The 27,193-nt window shown below is 35.4% G+C and overlaps 1 protein-coding gene across 1 annotated transcript in view; it reads right to left on the reverse strand.

Moving 5' to 3' along the window:
- Nucleotides 1-1,323: 1,323 nt before the first annotated feature.
- The window catches only part of BLTP3B (bridge-like lipid transfer protein family member 3B), a 61,302-nt gene continuing 35,432 nt past the window's right edge, over nt 1,324-27,193 (reverse strand). Inside the window, exons 15-21 of the mRNA XM_088141914.1 lie at nt 26,402-26,577; nt 25,450-25,577; nt 20,991-21,141; nt 19,779-20,035; nt 12,071-12,179; nt 10,015-10,187; nt 1,324-8,499 (exon numbers count right to left, since the gene is read on the reverse strand). Of these exons, the coding sequence (XP_087998040.1) occupies nt 8,374-8,499; nt 10,015-10,187; nt 12,071-12,179; nt 19,779-20,035; nt 20,991-21,141; nt 25,450-25,577; nt 26,402-26,577 (1,120 nt within the window). The 3' untranslated portion in view covers nt 1,324-8,373. The remainder of the gene's footprint in view (nt 8,500-10,014; nt 10,188-12,070; nt 12,180-19,778; nt 20,036-20,990; nt 21,142-25,449; nt 25,578-26,401; nt 26,578-27,193) is intronic.

Raw genomic sequence — 27,193 nt, forward strand, 5'->3', positions numbered from 1 at the left:
ATCAAATTCTTTTTGGTGAGATTAGTGTCAAGCTCACCAAAAAGAATTTAGTGGTAATTCCCAAACATTTGATACTGTTTGACTAGACTTAGGTTCAAGCTCAACTGAAAACTTTCAAGGCACATGATGGGCACAGCCGGATAAGAATCTTTATTGCATCATAGGATGGAGCCAGCAAAACAGTTAATTGTCCTCTGCCAACTTTTGTATCCCACCCATCTTGAAAGGCATATTTTTTATACATTTCACACATTTTTACCTGTTCTTGTGAGGAGCAACCCATTTTGTGGATGGTTAGGTATGACTACCACATAGTCATACCTAAACTTCCAACATGGATAACACTGCATCTGCTTTGAAGGATTCTAATTTTTGCTGCCAGCTTCAGCAAATATTACTTTTCTCTTAGTAGTGGAAATGATGGAATGTGGAGAAAGAGAGACTTTTTAAGCAAGTAATATGAGATGCAAATATGTAACAATTGTATAGAGCAATGTATGGTTTTTAGTCATTTGATAAATGTTTTCATAAACTGTTTTTTGAATGACCTAATTCATTAATTATATAAGATGGACTGGAGGATCTTATTTTAGGATACATGGTTGAATTTGTCATTAGATCCACTACTATCTTTAACAACTGACTCGATAAAATGAAATAAATGGCTTGAAACTTTCTAACTAAAACACATACTATCACTGAATATGCTACTATCACATGTCTGTCAGCACAGGGTTGTCTGCAGCAGTGTGTCACTGGCTTCAAAATGGCAGGTGTAACCAGGCAATTGAAGCCCCCCACCCCCATTTTTATTTGCATGCAATGTGTGTGATGCACATTAAAAAGGGGCAGGGCTTCAGTCGCCTAGTCCCCTCAGGACCCTGCCTTTTTCTCCTAGAGGAAAGTAGGATATAAATAACTAAATCCCAGGACCAGTTTCACAGATTCTTTGTTATATGGAGTAGATGCCTCCTTCAGCTGGCTGTAGCTGAAGTAAGAGCAAATAGTACCAACTCCAGCTAAGGGAGTTATTGGATGTATTAATTGAAATATATCCAAATAATTCTGGAATACACAGTTTCAGATTTAGGAAACAATTGAATCCACAATTGTACTGGTTTTTAACTAATTTTTTACTGCTCAGTGATGTATGCTGATGATGCAGTGCTAATAAGCACTTTAGCTATATTGATACATATTGGAAATAATATAATGAAATGAATTATGTCATGGCCTGAAGTTAGGATTAACATGAACGTATAATCTGGAATTTTGATATCTAAATGTAGACTCATTTATTAGAAATGACATGAGAAAGAGAGCTGAGGTTCATTTATTTACACATCTATATAAATAAACAAATGACAGTGTAAAACTGTGCATAGAATAAATGCAGTTCTAAAGTACATTAGACATGGCATTTTCAATAAGTAAAACCATGATTAATACTGGAAACTTTATTTAAAAAGCTTGTACAAGAGTTGATTACCAAAAATGGTCTTAGGAAAGAAGACTGTGAGAGCAGGATTTTTTTTTTTAATCCAGCATTAAGAAAAATGAAGTGATACAATTGCATTCTATTTTCATGTTGTTCTTGTTTTTACAGTAAGCAAAGATAGAAACTGTTACAATGCACTTTAGGTTGGGTGCTAGCCACCAGATAAAAACCATTGGATTAAATTAAGATAAGAAAAAATATTCTTTGGTTGATGAACTATTCTCAATAAACTTTATTTTAACAATGCCTACAACGTGTTCTCAAAAATTCCAAATGTGCTTACCTGCCCCACAAAGTTGAGGACTCTGATCTACTTGCTATGATAGCTTTTTCATTACAAAACTATGTAGAATAATATTCTGATGTAGAAACTGATTTACTTATATTACCAAAGCAATACAGAGACATGCAGCAGTTAAAAAGCAAACACATTATTGTATAGGCATGGTGGATCATAGTTTTTTTAAATGCAATGTATGGAACATGGGTCTTAGGAATATTTTATATGTACAAGTTATTGAGAGGAGAGGAAGTAAGCAGGAAAGAAAATATTTACAGTGATCTTAAACAAAGTAGTAAAATGTGATAGAAACATTCTAACCAGTAATGTAGTAGGGCTCTGCAAAACATTTGAAAGGGGTGCTTCACAAACTGCCTTCTGTAAGTGAAGCATCCCTCCTGGAAGCATTGAAATAGCCATATCCTTTAGAAGGTGTTTTCTAGCAGTATGCACATGTGCGTGCGTACACAGTATGTCTGCTGGAACCACTAATGAAGTACAGGTAGTCCCCAGTTTAAGAACGAGTTCCATTCCCAAGGTCTGTCCTTGGGAATATCGAATTTGTATGTAAGCCAGAACAGTATTATAATAATGTTTAAGAGTATTGTGTAATGAACTCAAACCATTGTGTATTTAACTCAAATTGTGTATTTAACTCGAGTTTTGCTACAGTAGGCTCTGTTCTTAACTACGGGTCATCTGTAACCTGGACGTTCTTAACCCGGGGACTCTTGTAGCTATGAATACCCTTGAAATGGCTGGGAAAAGCCTTTAAAGCACCTGAGCATTTTGAAGGATGCACTGCTTTAAACTTTTCGGTTATACAAAACAGTCCTTTTCAAATGTTTTGCATATCCTAACTCATTGTGTGATAAAAAGCCTTAGTTTTTCATTAATCCATAAGGAAGTTAAAATTCCTGCTTCTCTGCTATTTTGTAGTGAAACTAGTCTTTATAATTAGACTATCACTTTTGGGTCAGTAATAGAATGATCTGGAAAAATTGTAATGTTTGTTCACTAATCTTTGGATACTGATAGTTTTGATGTCAGATATATGTCCATTGTATTGCATAGAGATTAGGACAGTATGTTTAAAGTGCAATGGGGCATTGCTAACAAGGGGATGGCATATATTATTTGGAAGATAAGCAAGTATTGTGGATGACATTAGGTCCTATACTAATCTTTTAAGTGTAAATATGGACATGGTCAAGATCAAGGTCAGTTTCCCCAGAATAATCCATAATCCCGTTTCCCAGCTTTCATTTTAAATAAGTGAGGTCTTAAGTTGATAAGTGGCTTACATAAAGTAAAATCTGTGGGGTTTTGTTTGTTTTTGGTAAGAAAAGTCTGTTCCTCATTTTCAATGTTTTTAGCTAATGAATCAACAGTATTAGCATTAACTGACATACATGTTTTGATCAGAAATAGGATTGCCCCAAGGCAGGGAGAAAATTCCCATCCTCTAAGACCCGCAATGGCAGAGAAAAATGTTGGTCATTCCCCAAATTAGTATGATAAGCATAATGTTGCAAATCGGTCAGTATTTTGCCGTTTTAATCACTTGAAATTGAAGCATGAATAATTGAGTCAAGAGACTGAAAATACAGGAAATGTTTTAAGAACCAAAATTATCTCTTTACCTGCTTGTAAAGGTATACAAAATAAAAATTCATTATTCCTGTAATTTTCCTTTGTGTGGGTAACATAATTCTGCATATGCGTTGACAGATTTCTAATGTATCAGTAAATAAGTAGAAATGCATAAGCTGATAGAAAAATCCATTTAACTATATAAAAGTAGATGTTAGATTAGTAAATCAGCTGTCTGATCACCCCCAAGGTAGTGAACAAAGAACGTTCAAGCTTTAGTAATGCATGCTTTGATTTACATGATCTATTTAATATACTATTTTTATGTACTTTTGTATCCTTATAATATATTCTGAATAAATTTGTGTTTCCCGTTCATTTACTAATCCCTCGGTATGGAGAATAGTATAGACTATTCCTGCCATGAAGGGTTTATTTGGGGGGTAATAAACTCAACAAATTTGAAGATATCCATTGTATGCATATTTGGATAAGATTTAAATTCCCTGGAAAAGTCAAATTCTGCATCAGTACTGTCTGGAGAGAAGAGGCTCATAAATTTTCCTCAGTGGAATGTGATTGCTGCCTAGTGAAAAACAATTTAGAAATCTAGGCTTTGGTGTAGCTGCAATTGGGCAGTAGTTTGTTTTCTCATAATGAAAAACCAGGAGCAAAGACAGGAGCTTCTAATATTTCTCACTCAGGTCAATGAGAAAGCTAAATTATCCAAATGTTATCTTAAAAACTTAAACATGCCTTTGAGTCAAGCTTGGCTCCTAATGACTTTAACCTTGCTTAGCTTTGAGCCCAAGCACAATTGGTTTACTGCGAAAAGAGGGACTCAGTGTAAGATGGTTTCTCATGTTCTTATTCTAAGCAAATTTCTGAAAAAGTGATGCCAAAATTGCCCAATACATGCTAAAGACTGCTGAGATATTTTTCTGGCCTATAATATGGCACTACACAACCAACTACGCATACAAGAATAGCCATCCAGATTACTATGCAGATTATAGTCATAGCCTCCATTGCAGTTTTGGACAGACACCCCAGAACAATTCCTGTAGAATTGGCATCTGGATCTGCACAGAATTTGATTCCTGTATCTGTATCACTGTTGCTGCTTAATAGGTGTTTTAACTTGGATGGTGATCTATAGGCAAGTTAAGGCCTATGAAAGGGAATGTTGTCCAGAATGGGCTTACATATAACAAGTGGTATTCTGTTGTGTTGTGTTTTGAATTTGATATGCTTTAGAAACAGGCCTGTTGATCTGTTTATTGCAAAATTTCCCTAGATATGTGAGATGCACTTGAGTTACACTCTTCACATGTTTATCAGATGGATCTGAAGAGATGACCATGCATTATGTTTCTTGGATATAAACAGTGAATTTCTGGTGTATTCTGAATGGAAGCTGAAAAATGCAAGTATATATATAACGGTCAGTTGGCTTCCTAAATAAGGTTATACTTACTGTGTAATTCCTCTGTATTTAAGTTTTGATGGACCTTTACTTTTGTTTGTGAATCCAGATAATACATTTGTCACTGAATTTCAGCTAGAGATTTTTGGGAGGAGGAGCTGAGGGAGCATTCTAAGTTAGCTATAAAGACTATAAGTGCCCACATCAGTTCAATTGATGTGGAAATTCAAGTTTTCCCTAAAAATACAATAATTATGGATGTGAAATCACAGAGGTTTGGCAGATGTCCTGTGGTGCCATCAGAGATGGAATTTCTGATAGTTTGCAATACATTCTTGTACAGGATGTTGGTGTACAGGTCATCAACATCCACGATGACTAAAATGTGTTTCCTGAGAGATCTTCTATTTATATTTTCCAAGTAGTCTATAGTAGCTGATATCTAAATCGGGATGCTGGTAGTACCAGCCAGAGAATAGAGTCCAAATAATTAGACACCTACAGACTGTATTGGTACCAATTCCTGAAACAACGTACTATCCAAGGATCCAGAGTTTCTGTATTTTGGGTACAGACTGAACATAATGGTAGCAGTTACAGATTCTTTTCTTCAAATTACCAAATGAATGTATCTTTTACCAATAAATAGTAGGAGCATAACTTATTTTCACTATTTTGTGAGAGGTCACACAGGTCTTTGATATTTTTTTAACTGAATGAAACTATTATCTTTCACAAAATTTAACATTTAGTTCATTTTGTAAAAGCAATGACATTCTGTTCAATTGCTTTTGGAAATCAAATACATAAAGTGTGGCAGAGGAGGAGGAGGTCCAAGTATACGGCTATACATGAAAAGTAACCTCAATACATTTTACAGTTGCTTCAACATGAGAGAGAGGAATGTGTATAAATCAAAATCATTTGAAGAATGTGCTTCAGACCCCTGCACTATTTATTAAAGCATACCTTTCTTTTTTTTAGGTTTTCACACAAGCTGAAAGAAGATGCAGCTATATTTAAGAATCTCATTAAATATATATTGCTTTAATTATTTGATTCATTACAGCAGCAACACCTCTTTTTTCAGGCATGTATGGAAGCCTGAAAAAATGCACGTTGTAATAAATAACAGAAAGGTGGTATGCTCATGCAAAATCCAACCCACTTCTTCCGAACCAACTGAGAAGCATGGAGAGTCATAATAGTGAAGTAAGAGGTCTTAATTCATTCATAGGAATCTGTTAATACAATTTTTAATTTTAGAGTTTGAAGGGATTATTTTGTTCAGCACCAATATCTGATTTTTTAAAAACTGAATAAGAAACTGAATCTATCATTTAACATACCAATTCTTTGCTTTAAAAATTCACATTTTCTTATAGAGAAAAGTATAGAAAAGAGTAGCACTGGACCTGTTCAGTGAATTCAAACAAGCACAAAGTCACATCTTTTGACCAAGTCACTGCTATAAAATCATAGTATGACAAGCATGAAGTAAGAGGACAACAGCATGAGGGTCAAGCAATTCCCATCTTACAGTGCTTACACATCTTACAATGGTGCTGAATGAGTGGTACTTAGACCGGCCATCATAGTGCCCCCGCAGTCATGTGATTGTGATCCGGGTGCTCAGCGCCCAGCTTGTAATCACGTTGCAGGTCCCACAGTCACATGATTGCCATTTGTGACTTTCTTTCCCTACAAGGAAAGTCAATGGAGAAGCTGGCAGGTCACAAGTGGTGACCATGTGACGTTGCGGGATTCACTTAATGTTGGCAACCGGGAAGTGCTAGAACTGCCATTGCTAAGCAGCGTGGTCACATGACATTGAACTTTATGACCATATTGCTTAGTGATGGAAATTGCTGTCATTAACAGAACTACCTGAATATATCTGATTTACAGTGCAATCCTACATATGCCTACTTAGAAATAAACATGCAGAGAGCTCAATGAATCTTAATCCCTAGTTAAATGGCAGTTAGTTATGTACAGTCTTTTAAAATGGACTGTATGTAAATAACCTGTACAAAATAACCTGGCAAATAACTTACTAGTAGTATGCTTACACTGCATCAGATTTTAATCACTTGAATTTAACAAGCATTTATTATGTCAGGTATTTTGGAGGTTCAACCTGGACATACAGAATATAACTTTTGTTTCTGATAAACTGAATTAGGATGCCAGATAAAAGCATATAGATAGAGGAATGGTGGGATAATATTTAGGAAGTGCGTGTCAGAAATAAAGATATTTTGGTAATTTGGTAAGAAAGGAATTACAGTATACTGGTAATTTGGTTAGAAAGGAATAGGAGAAATAAGCTGACCTTCTGAAGAGTTGGCTCATAAAATTAAGACTGTATTGTTTTAAAATAAAGACATACAGTATATAATTGTTTTACACAACTGAGACATCTTGATTTATCTTCTCTTTGCAGAATCTTCAATTATTTTTAATGCAGGAAATATGAATTACATCACATAAACTTTAATTAAAATCATTTTGATTCAAATCAATTTTCTTATTTCCAATTCAGTTAATTCTGTCACCAGATTTTAGTTTATTTGGTCTCTTACTTTTACTTTAAAAAAGAAATTAATCATTCCCTGAATTATTTTATAGTTCAAGCATAGCAAATGCATGCTCCTCAAAATGACTTCAAATAATGATCAAGAAAGATCACTGAATAACCTATATACTATTATCATCCTGATAATTCTTCTATCAGGGGGTTTAGTTATTATTTTAAAAATTTAAGAATATTCTGCACAGGTTTGTGTACTTTACTTATTTACAGCAATTTTTAAATTGAAAGTTTGAAATTTAATTTTTACACGTAATCTATGATATAAAATGCAGCTTTACATTTTGTTAAAGTGTTACAAGTTCAAATAATTATATAACTGTTTTCAAGCACATTAATATACAGCGATGTTACTTTTACAAAAGAACATTAAACTGTTAAAAATTTAAATGTTGCTGAGAGTGGCTGAGTTTCATTGTCAAAGCAAAGAAATGACTAATGATCCTCAAAAAGAGCCCTGATCTAATGACCTTATTGTTCTGCAAGCTAATGACAAATCGTTGTCCAATTGACTGTGCAATTTCCAATTTTGCCCACCATACTATGGCCATTTATGTTCTGATCATCCTTTCCCACACTGTAGTTATACATTTTGAGACTTGGGGGTACTCCTCTCTAAGCAGGTATCACAAGTTTTCACAATGCCATTTTATGTATAGTGCAAACTTAATGTCCCTTGAACAGTATTTCTGTTGTAACAAAGACTTTTTATCTTCACAAATGAAGATGAAGATATCCTATCAATGACAAAGGGATATTTTATTCATGCCACCACTTATTTAGCAAGTCAATGGTGTATAATAGAAATTGTTCTTCCTCACATCACTGCAACTTAGAGTTTAAAAAGGAACAAAAAATCTAATTCTTCCTACGCCTTCTTATAAGTGCATTTTCTACAGAAATGTTGCTCTGAGTTCAGTTCCATAAACAAAAACTATTATAAAATGGGTCCTTTCTTGTTCCGCATTAACGTATAGCGTCTGCTAACATTTTTCATTATTCATTTTTTTAATATGGTGAAGCAGGGTATCTTTTTCCAAGTGAGCTTCAGCAAGGGCCATCTTGGCTTTGGCTAATTCCTGTTTTAGACATTCATTTTCTTCAATAAGCTGTAATAAATAAATAAATAACCATTTTTAATGTTGATATGCCAAATTAAGTTTGATAAGATTACAGCCTTACAAGCAAAGTAAACATTAAATGAAAGAACTTTGTGCTCCCCATTTGTTGTTTCTTTTTTAGATTTGTTTTGCAATATACTCAGAGCACTTTTTAAAGACAGTTTAAAAAAAAAGCCTCCTTATCCTCTGGACTGATAAAATGTAATACAATCTCTATAATACAATTGTGCCAATTGTTATCATTACTTACAATTAACTTTTCATCCATCCCCCCTAATTCAGCATCAGAAGACTCTGATACTTGTGCTCCAAGTTAAGACATGTAAAAAAGACAGCACTTGTGAGACATGTAAAAAAGTCACAAGAGCATATTTGTGAAGGGAAGAATAGATTTGCCAGAAACCAATTTAAGGCACTGTTCCCTGTTATGGTCTAGCCTCAGCTCAGCATTCCTTTTTACAGAATAGGTATATTATATACGCATAACCCTGTTAAGCAGGAACTGTCAGCTGACTGCTGTTTATGTTATTACTACAGTTATAACAGAAGAGCATATTGAATTAAACTTAGTATTGAAAAAAAATGTATTCTACTGCCAACCTTTAAAAATACCATGAATGAGTTTACATGTTATGAACCCACTGTTTTGCTTTGAGTCATGGTTTTTAATTTAGTGTTACATATTAACCTATTTTTACAATTTCTGTGAATGTATTTTAAAAACAGCTGATTTCACTTCACATATTAAAATTATATCTGTCTTTTTCATACATTTATGGAGCAGTACTTTCTCAGATATTTAAATTATACATTACTTTCCAAATGATTATGAATGGGCTATTTTTGGCACTTTCCAACTATAAATTTCTATCCACTAAAAGTTTTTAAAAAATTTACATTCATTATTTAATTTAAAATGTTACTAATTTCCTCAAAGTGTATATAATTTAGAATAGCATATAATTAAAGTATGCCCTTTATTTGACTATCTGGACACTTTTTTTTTTAGATTTTTATCCTGCCTTTCTTATTTTTATAAATAACTCAAGGTGGTGAACATACCTAATACTTCTTCCTCCTCCTATTTTCCCCACAACAACAAACTTGTCAGGTGAGTTGGGCTGAGAGAGAGTGACTGGCCCAAGGTCACACAGCCAGTTTTCATTAATTTTCATTTCCATGAACATGTTTTATACTGAAACTGCTTTGACTGCTCTAACTTATGAACTCTACCATTCCAATGAATAGGAGGTCATCATCTTATGTGACAAAAAAGGTTTTCTCTTTATTGAGTGGAGTATTTATAACCTTAGGCTGTAAACAACATGTCCTCCACAACACTCTGCACTCTTTCAAAATACTCATGGAAAACCAGATTTGGCTTCCAGTATTCTTCAAAAGAGTTTGCTGTCCTTTACAATACAAAATCATTAACTGCCATTATAAAAACAACTTTGCAAAAGAAAAAAGAAAAAGAAAACATATTGGTAGATTTATCATTACCTGTTCTTTGATTACTATGGGTAAAGTCATAAATCCTTGGGATCTGTTGATTTCTGGAGATGTTTGTGTGGACTGGGACCGAAAATTCTTGTGTGTGCCAACTTCAGCATCCTGATCGCCTATACTACTGTGTGTCTTAGTCTTTGGTGCATCACTACTAACTGTTCGGTTGTCTGTTAATTAGAGAATTAAGAGGATTATATAAAGATACTGATATCAAGAACTCAATAAAATGCACCACATCAATATAACTATATCAAGAAAATGGAACTATAGCAGAAATTGATAAAGATATGAACACAGAAATATTTCCATTGCTTTCTTACCAATATTGTTGTTAAATGCTATTTAATATCAAGACAAATAGTAAGACTGTTACTATTACCAAATAGTAAAACTGAGATAAAACTATCTTCAAACTAAGTATTTTAAAAAGAAATGTTTTCAAAAAAACATACCTTTCTTCATCTGTTCTAACCCTCAATCCCTCTTCTAATCAATACAAGTAATCTAGATGGACTGCTACTTCTCACACATTTAAACAGATGAATTACTCAGATATTTTTCCATTGAAATGATTTTAAAGTTCTTAACTTCTGAACTGTATTCAGAGTGCATTTCATTTGTATATATTCTCAAAAAAAAAAACACACAAATGTATTAATGATGTACATTTGATTTGATAAATTCCTAAATTTGTCTATTTCACCTAGATTTATTGAGTTTTTAAGACAAAACCCTATTTTGTGTGAAGTTAACAGAACCAAATCTGGAATTCCCCAGTTAATTATTTACAATAATTTGTAAGCTATCTACTAAAATTTTGTGAGTATTTTGGTACTTCAGTAGCCTACAGAAAAGCAGATTGTGTGTTGGCAAAAAAGAAAAAAAAAGTTGCTTCTGTTTTTTTAAAACATGGACATAAGAGGGAGACGAGAATAGTGAATGAGAAATCTAACACAATAAAAAAGTCATATATTTTTAATTGCATTATTTAGATGAGTTACTCAATTTTGTATAATGTTTTGCTTACTTTATTCTGTGCTTTTTATTAAATACAGTATGTCTCATCTGAACAAAAGCGGGAAGAGAATAATTCTTTGTGATTGTTATTTACAATAATTTGTAAGCTATCTACTAAAATTTTGTGAGTATTTTGGTACTTCAGTAGCCTACAGAAAAGCAGATTGTGTGTTGGCAAAAAAGAAAAAAAAAGTTGCTTCTGTTTTTTTAAAACATGGACATAAGAGGGAGACGAGAATAGTGAATGAGAAATCTAACACAATAAAAAAGTCATATATTTTTAATTGCATTATTTAGATGTTACTCAATTTTGTATAATGTTTTGCTTACTTTATTCTGTGCTTTTTATTAAATACAGTATGTCTCATCTGAACAAAAGCGGGAAAAGAATAATTCTTTGTGATTGTTGCTTGATTTATCCATCCATTCAATCTTTACTTCAGCTTTCCAGTACTAACATTTCTTTTCCGTATCTGTCCATTCACTGAACAGTCTATACTCACCCCCAATTAAAGGGGAGTAATTAGTAAAACCTCAAAACTGAATGGATTACACTTGCATAAAACAGTCTGCACTAATGCAGTGCAGTGTTGCAAACTGGTGCAGTCACCTGATGTTTCACCTAACAACTGCCTCACTTAGCGATGGAAATTCTGGTCCCAATTAAGTTTGCAAACAAGGACTACCTGTATATTTTAATACTTTAACATACTTCATGGTTGTCTCTCATCAAACATCTTTAAAAAAATAACAACAGCCAAAAATATAAAATGAATCATGCATGGACAGAACTTACAGAATCACCATAACTTTGAAATAAAAAGTTTTGTTCTGTTGGCTTTTCCCCCCTTGCTACTATTTGTTTATGTATTTTCCCCTTGCTACTATTTATTTATTTATTTATTTATTTATATTTATTACTATGACAATGTTAAGATTAAAAAAAAATCTTACAGATTTTAATCAGTTTTTCAGAACATCTACTTTCAGTGTTGTTAGTATTAAATATGAGAAGGGGAAGAAAAAAATCTACCTGTAATGTAAAATGAGCCATCCTCTTTCCTCTCTATCATAAGCAGATCAATATGCAAAGTTATTGGGACTGATTCAGGAGCAGACAAACTGTCACGAGGACTATCATCCTAGAAAACAAAAGAAATAGAAACTGTTAACTTGTGCTAAGGTGAAATTCTGCATGCAGAAAAAATTTCTGGCAATAAAGTAAATTTCTAGTGACAAGGTAAATAAGAACTAGTAATCATGTACGAGCATTAAACATATAGACAAGCCCCCCTATATATAAATGCATACATTTTAAAAGTGATAAACCAGTCTAGATTAAATACTTCAGTGACATGGATTGCAATCCAGTTTCACTGCTGTTTAATATTTTCACAGTTGCCATAACAATAAAGATGAGTATGTTAGTGTGATCCAGTTTTCATTAAAGGGCCAATTCATGAAACATGGAATTCCTATAGCCTCATTTGTATTACGTATGTCACACCGAATGACTACAATTTATTCAGATATTAATGCTATTCCCTTAAAGCAGCTCACAACAGTTAATTAAAAAAAACACTGAATTAAAAAAATTGTTGGCAGTTAAACCATAGCATAAAAATACTGACACAAACCAAAACCAACTTCAATAGGATTCTGGAATGAAATACTTGGAATTAAGCTGCCCGACAGGGATGTAATGCCCCTTTCCAATTCCCAGTACTTGTTTTTTTTATAATAACTTTATTAATTTTTTTTAAAGGGCAAAAACTAATATTAAGAGAAAGAATAAGAAAGAAAAAATTGAAAAAAGAGAAAGTAGTAAAGATCAAAAGTGCAGAAAAGAAAAAACAACAAAAAATTGACTTCCGACCCTCCTTGCAACAGATATAAGTAACAATATACATCAAACTCTTACTCTAAATTTAAAACATAACTTTATTTCTATTAACCCACATTATTTCTAAACATCAATTCCATACAACATAATTTGATTTTTTCTGTTTTCCACAAGAAGTCCAAAAAAAGGTTTCCAGTTAGCATTAAAATTACACAATGTCTTATCTTGAATCAAAGCAGACAATTTTGCCATCCCAATTCCCAATACTTGTCAAAGCTATCTTAATCAAAATCTATATTTAAGGGGCAGACTGAAATGGATCTAGATAATCTAATCCAGGAATTCTTGTAAACTAAATACAATCCATAAGTGTTTTGTACCACCAATAAATTAATCAATTCAATTCTTATGGCCATCCACTATAAGACAAGAACAAAAATAATAATAAATAACAATAGGAAATAACAGTAACAATTAAAACATATTGCACCAAAGAAACAATTTAAATGGGCTTATATAACTTCCTATCCCAGTGCCTGGAAGAAGAGCCACATCTTTAAGGCCTTTTCAAGGCAGGCAGGGTTACAGCCATCCAGATCTGTCAGCTCCATTAAGTAGACCAGAAAATCAACTCCACATGACTAGAACTGTATTTTATTGACATAGGCTGTAATAACAGAACCTTGTAAGCCTGATTGTGCTTTGCTTCCCCTCCTTATACTCCACTGAATCAGGGAGGAGCCTGTCTGAGTCACTTCTGAGTACTATCTTGCTTCCCAGGATTTAAAGAATGTTTCAGCCCTCTTTGCTTACATAATGGTTCTTGCATATTTATGTCAAGGTCATTTCCCTTACTCTCTACAAGATCTCAGGGGGAATGGTGTTCGAAAGGGCAGGTGTAGCAACCGAGAAGGCACATTTGGGTCCCACAAGATGACACTGCTTGAGTGATGGGACCTGGAACAATGTCAGACTTTATTGGATGGACAGAGGTAATCAGAGACAGGCAGCCTTGGAAATAGTCAGGCTCTATGTCACAAAGGACTTTATGGGTGACAACCAGCACCTTGAATTGCACCCAGAACCCCACTGGCTCACAGAGGAACAGTATTACATGAATATACAGAGGTGTGCCCATAACTACTCGTGTCGCTGCATTTTGGACTAAATATAGCTTCTGACTGGAGTTCAAGGGCAGCCTATCTGGACCATGTTGCAGTAGTCCAGACATGAAGTGACCAAGGCATGAATGACTATGAATAGGGCATCCAGATCCAGGAATGGGTGCACTTCATACGTAAGATTGATTTGTATAAAGGCCCTTCCAGGCATGGCTGCCATGTGCTTTTCAAGCAAGAGTGGCGAGTCTAGGAGGACCCCAAATTGCACACCAGCTCTGTCTGGGGTAGTGCATCCCCATCCTGAACCAAAGATTGCCATATATACTCGCAAATGTCCATGGATAAGCTGACCCTCAAATTGTTAACCAAAATACAATGAACAATGTGCCACCAGAACAATTTGCCACCTGTGGATAAGCCAACCCTCAAAATTTTTGTATGTTTTCATTTTCACAATTGACTTACCTGCAGGTAGCACACTGTTCATGGTATTTTGGTTAAAAAATCAAAGGTTGGCTTATTGTCAGGCCTAGCCCAAGGAACTCCAAGAGACAATGCAAATTCAGTTCAGCTACGTTTATTAGCTACCACCTCTAGCAAGAATCTTCCCAGACTGAAACGCCAGCTCCCAAGTCAACCAGCCACAACACTGTGAATTCCTCAGAGTGGTGCCAGTCTCATCCTCTTGTATCTCCCACGCTCCTCTGGCGAGCTAAGAAAATGTTTATCTCCTTGAGCCTGGCCTTCATAATTCCATTCCATCACACTTATCCACAGATGGGATTATATACAAGAACCTTTTAAAAGCTGAGGGAAAAACCTACCATATATACTCACAGATAAGCCCATCCACAGATACCCCAAACCCAAGTTTTGAAGTATACTTTGGGACCTAAAATTCTTGGCTTATCCGCAAGAATATACAGTAAGATCCAGAGCCAGATGGACCCAAAATCAACAGCCACTTGGTCTTGCTAGGATTGAGCCTAAGCCTATTCTTCCCTTTACAGTCTTTCAGAGCCTCCAGAAACTGAGACAGAATCTTAATGTTATCACTTGGCTGGCCTAGGTTTGAGATATATAATTGGGTATCGTCAGCATGCTAATGAAACCTAACCTCATGATGATGGATGACCTCACTCACCAGCTTCAGGTAAATGCTAAATAGGAGATGGAAGAGAATGGAGCTCTGAAGCATCCCAGAAAGCAAGGGCTGGATCTCTTCTCTCCTACCAATACCAACTGGTATTGGAGTCCCCCATTAGGGGGAGATGGGTGGGGATAAATCTAATAAATAAATAAACAAACAAACTGGTCCTGAAAGAAGGAGAACCACACACATTATGCTTTCCATTCCCAACCTCCTGAGTGGGTCCAGAAAAATACCATGATGATGGAATCAAAAGTTACCAAGAGATCAAGAAGGGCCAAGATGTACTCACAACCCCCATCCTAGGTCATCCAAGGTCATATAGTTAATCAATACGGGCGATCAATGTCATCTCAGTATAGTGCTCAGGCCTGAAACCCTAGCAGGAGGAATCCAGATAATGCGCCTCCTCCAGGGCCCTCTAAGCTGCAGTCCAACCACATTCTGAATAGCCATCCCCAGAAAGGAAAGGTTGGAGACAAGTTGGATATTATCCAATGCTAGCAATATAATGCTAGCTTCTTGAGGAGAAAATGGATCACTATCTGCTTAAGTGCAACCAGAATCATGCCCCTCTCAAAGATGAATTCACCAGTTTGGACCCAACCATGTCACTTCCCAGGAAGCCTTAACCAACCAAGCAGGTCATGGATCTAATATGCAGGTGGCTGCACTAACAACCTCAAGGACTCTGTCCACTTTCTTGGAACTAACAGGCTCAAACCCCTTCCAGAAAACCAAGTCAGATTACACCTCAGTCAACTCAGTAGGACCTGTAGAGCTGGAGTCATTTCCCTATGTCCATAATAGGTTTTAATAAGTGTTCCACCTCTGCAAGAAATCACATTTGTTGTAAGTCTAAATAAATATGGTTTTGAGTAACAGGTTACTTCAAACATGGTTTTCTGGAATTCTTTCACCATCCCTTTAAACCACAAGATTAGAAACTTGGGGACTCACATAATATATCCAATTGTGCAAAATCTTGTAATACTAAACTGTATTTTAAGGAAAGTGAACATTTCCAGATTATTTTACCAGCTGTAACAAATCTTGGTAACATAGGGTCAATTTTTGCTAAAGACTTTGAAAATTTGCAGGATTGTACTATTTACAAGAGGATAGGGACTATTAAGTAAGCCTCAAGGATTCCTACAGTTATTAAACTATGCCTAGATTTTAATTTTTGTTGCAAGTTGCTCATTGCTGTGAATCTAGTTTATGTTAGTGGGAAAAATAGCAACAAGGTAGTTTGAATTTAAGTATGCCAAATATTTAGGCCTGATTCTGAAGGAGGAATGTAATGCCAAATGAGTTCATATCAGGAGTTCCATAACAAACTACTATCCAACATAGTTTCTTTACTGCACAGCTTTTCTAATTGGTATTAATTGTTTGACCAACTTCATCTTCCTTTGATCAAAACTTAGGAAAATGAATGTAATGTTTTTTCTTACAGACAAATCTTCAATACATAGGATTAACAGTGGAATTGATTCTGTTAAACGCTTCAATGGATGACCTCCAGTTTTAACTTAAGAGAGATAGAACAACTTCTATCCATATTATACCATGCATTATTCTGTACAGCTATGCTTCCTCTTACCCTCCTTCATTCCAGCAAACATCCCCAATTGCCTTTCCTCATACGGAAGCTGCTCTAATAATCTTGGTTGCCCTTATTTGCAACTTTTCTAGCTCTAAAAAAGTCTTTTTCAAGGTGTAATGACCAGAACTGTACACAATATTTTCAATGTGGTTCCACCACTGATTTATATAAAGGTATCATTGTATCAGCAGTTCTATTTTCAATTCTCCTCCTAGTGATTCCAAGCATGAAATCTGCCTTTTTTATAGCAGCAAGTTATATAGGCATGCTTGTATTATTTAGAAAGTGTGTTGTGGAGTGTGAGGGCTGGTCTCTTATTAAATAAGTTGACTGAAGCCAAATACTTCTGTAATGTCTTATTTAATACTGCATCATTTCCTGCATCAGCTATTTGACTGATTATATGCCATCAAGTTGATGTCAACTCTTAGCAATCACACACATTTTCTCCACAATAATCTGTCCCTAGCCTGGCATCCAACAGTGCACTCATCACCACTATAACTGAGTCCATCCATCTTGCTGCTTGTCATCCTCTTCTCTTTCCTTCCACCTTTTCCAGCATTAGAACCTTCTCTAGACAGTTAGGTCTTTGCATAATATGTCCAAAGTAGGATAATTAGAGCCTTGTCATTTGTACCTTCAGTGGCAGCTCTGCATTGATCTGTTTGATGATCCATTTATTTATTTGCTTGGTTGTCCACTCACTTCCATAGAGGCCACAGGGAATACAATTGCTTGCACTAATCTGATCTTTATAGGTACAGACGCATCACATCATCTGGATTTCTTTTTCAAGGCCTTCTTGGCTTCTCTGCCCAAGTGCTAGTCTATGGCATATTTCTTGACCTCTTGTTCCTTTATTGTTCATAGTTGATCCTAAAAGGTAGAAGCTATCTACCACTTCAAAATCTTTACTGTGAATTCTAGGGCTGGCTGTTGTACCTGTTGTAATTCATTTGGTCTTCTTTATATTTTAATTCCATTTTTTTTCACTATGCTCCTTTGTATTGACCTTGCAGATCCTTTGTATTTTCCATTAGGGTAGGATCATCAGCATAGTGCAGGTTATTGTGTTCCTCAGCCTTTTCTAAAGCCAGCTTGAATATCTGGCATCTCTTTTAATAATCTGCATTGGGTGATCCTAACCATTATATTGCTAGCATGTGAAATTAAGGATACTGTATGATAGTTTGCATGCTCTATTAAGTCACCTTTTGGGTAGTGGAATGTAGGTTGACCTCTTTCAATCTGTTGGCCACTGTGTTATTCTCCAGATTTGCTGGCATAGCTTGGTTAGAACCTTTACTGATTCTTCTTCTGCTGCTTGCCATACTTCTGTGGGTATTCCATCAGTTCCTGTAGCCTTCCGATTTGGTAATGACCAGAGTGCTGATCTAACTTCATCTTCTATAACTAGAGGTTCTTGTAAGTAGGAAATATTCTCTAAGGTATCTTGGATGTTGACATCTCTACTGTACAGTATTTCAATATACTTATTCCATCGTCATTTGATCTCCTTTGAATCAGTTACGATCTGTCCATTGGTGTCCTTTAGTATACCAATTCAAAACTGGAACCTCCTTCTGAGTTTAGAGATCTTTTGAAAGACTTCCCTTGTTTTTCTATGCCTGTTTTCACCTTCAGTGTCTTTACAGATGTTGTAATACTGCTTGTAGTCTCTTCTAACAACTCTGTGAAATTCTTTGTTAAGTTCCTTGTCTGTCTTTGCTTTGGCTTCTCTTCTCTTCTTGACAATTTGTTCTGACATCCAGCTTTTTTCTATCTTTATTGCTGGCAGTCTCTTTTCACAACTTCTTTAAGTTCATTCTTCATTTCCTTTGGTTCACTATCAATGAGGTTCAGGACTTCAAAGCTATTCCTGATGTTCTCCTTGAGATAAGAGCTATACTATGTTAAATACACTGGCTGGTAGCTGTATGTCTCTCAGTATGACCTATTGCTGCAATTTTAAAGTTTAAAAATCCCAGCTCAAAAAAAAATTTGTATTCATTTGTTCATCTAGTCAGTCAGTTATTAAGCTTATATTCTACTTTCTAATCTAGTGAGTACTCAACTTTTTGAAAAACTGAACAGAATAAAAATGTTAAAACAAATTAATATTAAAATGAATACTCAATTTAATAAACAATCTAAAGCCTGGCAAGAGAGATGTGTCATTACAGATTTTCTAAACTTAGAAAGAATGGGCGCAAATGTAACTCTTAATGGAGGGTCTTCCATAGCCTTGGAGCAATGCAGGAGAAGGGTCCTTTCCACATGCCAAAAAGATGGGCCATTGATAATGGGAACTTCTTCAACAAAGCTTCTCCTGCGGATATTAACAGCTGGACAGATTCACAATAGGGCAGACAATCCTTTAGATAATAAGGTCTTAAGCTACTTACAGTTTAAATACCGATACCTTAGAATACACTTGGAAAGCAACTAGCAACTGTGCAGATCTTTTAGTATGCACATATTTCAACCCTGTAACTTGGACCAGTTAATTGCCTATCTACTTCATTTTGCACAATTTCAACTACTCTACACTTTTCAATAGCTCTATGTAGAATGCACTGGAACTGTAAGCAGCACCTGGAAACCATTAGATATGCTTTCAAGAACTAGAATAACCTCATGAACCATCTAATTAATTCTTTTGATTTTTTTTTTTAAAAGGCCACTTATAAATAAGTTCAAAGGCAACAAATGTCAAGCTCTGATATTCTTCATCATTTGGAATATTCACTCAGGTGATAAAAGCTATCCATTATTGAATCACCATTGTGTTATATATCTGGAGAAAATGTACTTCATATACAGAACAAATCTGAGAAAGCCTTGTACAAAAGTCAGTTTATATCCAGCAACACTTTTTAAAAATATACACATATTTGTTCCAGTCATGGGAACTATTAAATAATTAAAAAAAAAACAGTTTCCATAAAAATTAGCCTATTCATATAGTGAATACATACTTTGAAGGAACATCAAGCTCACTAAAAAATGACATACTTTTATGTTGATTTTTGTATTAGAAATTTTTACATTCATAGGCATCACTTCTGCAAGCATTTCATCTTCCAAGAAACGCTGAATGTTCATAAGTGAGGAGGTTAGGAAATCAGCAGTAAAATCTTCTACATGACATTGTAGAAACCCATTTTTTTCAGATTGCAATGAATGTATTACAGCGCTGGGTCCACTTTCCCATCTCAGCCTTATTTCAGGAGTTGGTTTAATTGGCCCAGCTGCACATTTAGGATCTGAACCTGTTATAAAATTAAGTGTAGAATCAGGTTGTAGGTTTATACTTTATACATTGTTAAATGCATCTCTACAGAGCCTATTATTAATATGTTGTGAAAGCTGTCCAAATAAAAATGGTCTATATTTTGACATGACAGAATCATTTTAGTTACACAGGTAGCTGCCTCCATAATTTTTACATTGTAAGTCTGTATCCAAATAGTCAACCCCTATAGAAATTTAAAAGATTAATTAGGTATAGCATATGTTTTCGCTCTCACATTTTCATACCTACTTATCTACCTAAGGTCGTGTCTCCCAATGCTGATATTACAAACTCCATAGTATTTCTTCATCTTAAGATGTACTGAATAGCATTAAGAAGAAATCTATAGCTTTCTGTCAAGCTTCCCTTTTTACAGACTAGACTAAAAACAGTTAATCCAAGGAACAAGAATAAAAAAATGCAGATCAACAGTACTTATTAGAAGGAAGTTTAAGGTTATAATACAAGAATTCCAGCAAGTACTGTACTTTCAAATGAGATACCTATATATAGGTAATCAATGGCAGCAAAATTCTTGTCTATTTCCTTGCACTTTTTCAGCATGGAGGGGGCAGGTCCTGCCTCTTTTGTGAAGGCAGGACACACTGCATCTGTTACTGTTTTGGTAACTGCTTTTTTTTTCTGTGTGAGAAATAACTCACATCGCTGCAATATAAACTAGTTGATGCAAGTGCTGAACAAGACAAGTGCTCATTTCAATATCTGAAGCCTAAGAAAAGCATTATTGTTCTTTTCCAGAATGATTTTTTTAAAAGTACAAACATTTCTAAGCTGCTAGAGATAACTATATACATCTATAATTGTCCAAAGCAATAACCTATTTCATAATCCATTAACAAAAAAGAGCAATTGTTCAAGATGCTGTCACTAAAGTGAAAATACCATTAGTACATTTTTGTATTATTTCTTACCTGCTGTTCGATTGCAAAGATAATGTCGAACACTGATATTGCCCAGCTGATTTGCTAAAACTTGATTTATCTGAAGGCATACTTCTGTGTCTTCACCTCTGATGTCAATTTCACCATTAATACCAAATATTTTAAAAACTACCACCGACATCTGTCAACAAAATAAAAAAATGCAGATAATTCCTTAAGGTTCAGAATTATTACCAGTTTTTCCTTTTTCAAATAATTTGTTTGCGTAATTTTGTAGCCTTTTCGGAGTTTTGCTATTTACTCTGTGGATAAACTCAGGGATGTACAAAATACTTCATATTCAAAATGTTTCTAGCTTGAAATACTTCGTTTTGGGTTAAAAACAATTGTTTCAAGTTTAACATGGGTTGTTCCCACTATTCCATAAATGTTTCAAGTATGAAACAAGTTGAAACTGAAGGATAGCTTCAGGATGGCTGAAGCAGCTTGAGACAATTCTTTTGGTCTTGAGGCAAAATATTTTGATCTCAAAATGTTCTGTACACCCCTAATAAAACTGCTTATATCTGGTCTAAGTTAGAAGTATTATTGTAGGTGCTAATAGTAATCAATATAATCTGTTTTTCACATTTGCTTGGATTAATTTTAATTCTTTTAACTGAGATACCGAGAAGGTGTTTTGCTGAATCAAATATGCTAATTATGTACTCACTAAATTAAAAATATATCAATATCTAGCTACCTACAGATGCGTAATGCATTCTAACAATCACCTGTAAAAAACATTCATCACAGGCAATATAGTAGGACAAACAGAATCAATTCAGCTGGAAAAGTCTTCAGATGCCAACAAAAGGCTTACTGAGAGGAGACTAGGCAAGCATTTAGTAATGGAGATCCAGAGTTTAATTACAACTGCTAGAAGGTTTTGCCTTCTGTCCTACAAAATGCATCTTAGATGGCAGGAGAGAAGACAACCAACACAACTTCATATACAAGCGAGAGATTAAAAAAAGATATTCTTCCATTTAAAACTTTAAAGAATAGGAGAAACTGGGATAGGAAAATGTTAAGCCCTATTCATATTTTCGCCTGAATGCATGGAGAGCACAAAGGAGCAAATGAAAGTGCAAGAAGAAAAGGGTCTATTAGATCAATCTGTCCCAGGCCCTTAAAAGAATCCCCTTGGGTGCTTGGGGTGCTTGCTGAGGATTTGGTAGGCAGTTCACACAGGACTCTGCCTGCAACTGGAATTGGGGGGGAGCTAGAGCCCTTGACTAGATCCCATTGAAGCAGTCTCCATCTCTTGCAGATCTGATGCTGCTCCTTGATTTACTGAACAGCTCATGAAGATGAAGTGGCAAGGAAAATGCCTTAGAGTGCCACTGGAGGAATGGATATTGACTGGACATTGAATCTAACTGGACACGAGCCTACATATTCACGCCTACACAGTGGTGATCCAAGTGGCAAAAAGAAGATATTTTGTCAGCCTGGTTGTGTCTGACAAATGCTGCCGAATGGCACTTTTTAAAGCAATTCACTCCCTCTTGGGAAAAGATTATTGTCATGACCATCTGAAGGGTTCTTGTGAAGAATTTACATGACATTTGGCTAACAAAACTGCTTTGTAGGGGTTCTACTCCTTCCTGAAGGAGTGCTTCCAGTTAGCAGTAATGGAGAAAAAGAGCTCTGTTCAGAGGCCTTTACTACGTGGAGTGTCTCAGGGCTCTGTCCTCTCCTTATTTCTTTTTAACATCTACATGAAACTGCTGAGTGAGGTCATATATCAGTACAGGATCTGGTATCATCCATATGGTGATGATACTTGGTAATACATCTTGCCCTGGGCCAAAAAGATGATGCAGAACACATGGAAGGTGTCAGTGTCTGTTTGGCAGGGAAGAGCCTCAGACTGAATATCTCCAAGCTGGGTTAGCTTTGGATTTGTGGGCTTAACAGTGCCAGAGAAATAACATCATTGACTGTGAATGCATTCTCCCATTTGGAGGTGGTTCAGAATTTGGGGGTCCTCCTTGACTCACAGCTCCTTCTCAGTGAGAAAATGGTTACAAAGATCTTCTCACAATCATTTATGCACTAGTTACCTCCTGCTTGAAATACTGAAATGTGTTCCAGACTGGGCTGCCCTCGAAGAACATTCAGAAGCCATAGCTAGTACAAAATGCGGCTGCTTGGGCAGCGATTGGTGTACCTCAGTATATCCGATTCTTACACAGCTGCACTGGCTCTTGGTTGGCTTTGGGATAGATTCAAGTTGCTGACTGCCGTTGAAGTGCTACATGGCTCTGCATATGGCTATCTAAAAGACTGAATAGAGCCAACTCCCCCAAGTCCCATCCCTTTGTACCTGTCATCTGATGGAGCCTGTGTAGAGGGCAGAGGGAATGGGCTTGAAGGACAGGAGGAAGAGCTGCTACCAAGGCCACAGTCAGATAAAAAGGGGCTTGAGCATGGACCAAGAATATATCATAAGTAAACATCTGAGACAAGCCCCTCTCTGGTTCACAAAGATAGTTTATATTAAGATAAAGGGAGGGAGAAGGGATGCACATTCAGACTTGCAAGATTCTGTTACAATAAAAGTGCTACTGATCTATATGGCATTGGTTTCCTAGTCTGGTCTACCATGAAGGGCTGACAGCCTAGGATGCAGGCCTAAATAGCTGTCCCCACAGCTGTCCCCTTTCTATCAACCATAGATACTTATCTTCCCACAGGTTGGCTCTGTCCCTCCTAGGTTTTTGGAAAACTGTTAAGACCCACCTGCTCTGTCTAGCAGAGAAGGAGGATGCTTTGCTTGGAAGAGGGGTTGCAAGCGCACAATTGCTGTAATTTTCTGGTTTCATCTTTTGACTCTGATGGTTTTTTATGTATTCTTGTACCCTGTTTTATTTTATGATGGGATTGTTAATTGCCTAGAGCTTTTTGGAATCAGGTGGCATAAAAATAAATGAGTAGACAAACAAGGAAAAGGCAGGAGCAGGGCTACATGCCCAGCTCTGCTCTTTCCCTAATTTGAGACCTTCAAGCATTCAGTCGAATGCCTGGAGAACTTTTCTAGCAAATGTAACTGCAGCAATAAGACAGACATCCACTTTTAATGTCTGATTCTATGCAATGAATTCTCTGCCATCTTCTAGATCATCTGCAGTTTCTAAACATTTCTCAAAAGCAACCTGCTATAATTAATATGGTAGTAACCCAAGCAAGATGATGAATTAAACCAATTGTCACTCCAGCCAAATCAGGCATTTTGTGGAATGCAGCATAACTGGAACATCAATCCAAGCTTTTATTTATTTTATTTCATTTATTTATTGAGTAATATGACCAAAGCTACATATGTATCATGGTTGGGGCCTGCTTTGCTGCCTCTGGACCAGGACGGCATTGATGGAACTATGAATTCTGAATTGTACCAGCAAATTCTACAGGAAAATGTCAGGGTATCTGTCCATGGGTCATACAACAAGACAACAACCCAAAACACACAAGTTGTATGACCAAAGCATGGTGAAAGCAGAAAAAAGTTAATGTTTTAGAATGGCCAAATCAAAGTCCTAACCTTAATCCCATATAAAAGTTGTGGAAGGACCCGAAGCAGGCAGTCCACAAGAGGAAGCCCACCAACATCCTTAAGTTGAAGCGGTTCTGTAAGGAGGAATTGGCTAAAATCCTCCAAGCCGATATGCAGGACTGATCAACAGTTATCAGAAATGTTTAGCTGCAGTTATTACTGCCCAAGGGGAGCACACCAGTTATTGAAAGCAAAGGTTCACATACTTTTGCCACACACAAATATGTAGCTTTGGATCATTTTCCTCAATAAATAAATGAACAAGTATAATGTTGTTGACTCATTGTGTTTAACTGGGTTCTCATTATCTAGTTTTAGATAGCCTATGTAGATAACAGATCACATTTCAGGTCATATTTATGCAGAAATATTGAAAATCCAAACAGGTTCACAAACTTTTAAGCACTACTGTAACTCTTGAAGGACAGGGCTGCCCCATATAAGCCAACTTTTCAAAATAGCCTTTCTACCTATCAAAGATACCCATCTTGTCTGGAGAAAAGGCAAAGGCTGTTTGCAAACTAATTAAAACCACTAGCCCCATCCACCTCCCTCTAGTCGAGGAATCTAGGGCTCCTAGTGTAATTTCCTGAAAATTATAGCTGAACAAGGGCAGCATTTTATTCTGCATTTTGTTATTGAAGCACTTTCTATTTTGAAACTCTAGTTGTCTAGTAGAGTTTGAGGTAACAAATTAGAGTTTATTCAACATTTACTTTTATGATAACAGTAAAGTAGTAAATTGCGTTGCATTCTTGTTTGGCAAGCACCATTTTTTATCAAGACTATGCATTCATTCTCCCCATTCCACAATTTACCAAAAAGCAATATTTTATATTTCCAAAGAGTTGTTCAAATATATAAAATGTCTTATTTTTGGAGCATTACCATTTCTTCACTAGCATCCTGAGTACACTCTGAAATTGCACTGAGGACATCTGGAGATGATTCACCATAGTTCTCATTCACTGTGCCTTCATCAGGCATATTTTCCACCAGTTTATTGGACAAGATAGCTGGCATAGTCACATTATGAAAAAAAGATAGATGTTTTGTGAATAAAGATTGAATATTCACATGCAAACATTCAAGGTAGCTTAATCTAGTTGCACATCAAACTAAAGAAAATAGACTGGTTTTAAATAATTTAAAATAATTTGATTAATTTTTGCCAGTTAAGATGGGAGGGAAAAAGATAAAAAGGATATCTGCACATTCTGATCTATTTAGCTGATAGACAGGTAGACAGGTATATTAAGCACTATGTTTAACCAAAATAGGATGCAGATTCCTGCTATGAAGCTAGAAAGAAACATGATTCTTTGAACTCTTTCTTGTATTTTACCTATACTGTACATTTCTCTAAAAAATTTAAATTTTGAAAATGTAACAATAAATAAACAAGTACCCATAACTTTGCAAATTACAGTAAATATGCTCAATGCAAAACATTACTCCACCCTTGATAGTAAAAAAAATCCATTTATGTAAGAATTTGTTCATACAACTTGCCCTAAAATCACAATTTAACCATAATTAAAAATTCATCAATGATGAATATGCTATGGATGAGTTTCAGTTGGCTGGAATCAATCATGTTGACAGTTATCTGAAACTGACACTCTCTGGCAATATATTAAACCAATCATACAAATGAAATGGCCATCAATATCTTATGTTTTCCAATTATGGTAATTCCTCCAATGTAGGCCAAAAAAGGTACACCTGAAATGTATAAAATATTTTTAAAACATAAACTAAAGTTAGTTCTTGTACTGATGAAGTCAAAAAAAGAGATAGTATTGTTTATATTAAAAAGTGTGTCAGTGCATTTGTATACCTTTCTCCAAAAAGCTTTGGCTGTCACTTCCATCACTTTCCAAATAGTGTTCTTCGAACAAGATGCTGTCAGTAGAAATGGTATCCAAAGAGGCTTGTGATGGACTTTTCTTCATGTTCTTATAAGAAACAGAGAATGCAGGGAGATTGGACTGGCACGATTCCTTAGGCTTTCCACTTTTTAATATAAAGATATTAGGAAATAATTACTTAAGGTAGAAAAAAGTTACAAAGTAAAATAAAAATCCTTTAAAGTCTATAATTAAAACAAACGTTGATGAACATATAAAATATTCTGAAATCATAAGTAGTAATTATACCCAGTAAGGTATTCAGGTCTGACTTCAGATTATGCTCCTGTAACTGGGTAGAATCACGTTCTGCGTGAATAGTAAAGGATGATAGATTTGTTTGTGATTTTTTTTAAGCTGCCAAGTAAGCCCAGATAAGTGGAAAATCCTTCACTGGGCAACTGCATTTTTCATAAACTTCCTAAAGCAAGTATTCTAGGCTATATAAATGTGATATATAAAATAAAAATAAATCCATGTCCACAACCACCACCATTTTGTAAATGAATTTGCAACGTATAAATATAGTAAGTGGGAGTATGAGAAAATAATGATGCCTTCTAATTCATTCCAATCACTAGGAACTTTTCTCCAGCTCCAACTGCACATTGATTATTATTCTAGTATATTGTATATTCAGAACTACATGGAGTGTTCCTATAGATATGCTAGCTGCTGCCAAAAAAAAAATGTATGGCAAACAGGGTTTAAATGATTAACCT

This window comes from Python bivittatus, unplaced genomic scaffold (genome assembly GCF_059951505.1).
Source record: "Python bivittatus isolate LINGU-HERP-01145 unplaced genomic scaffold, Pbiv_v1 ctg000330_np1212, whole genome shotgun sequence".
Lineage (NCBI taxonomy): Eukaryota > Metazoa > Chordata > Lepidosauria > Squamata > Pythonidae > Python > Python bivittatus.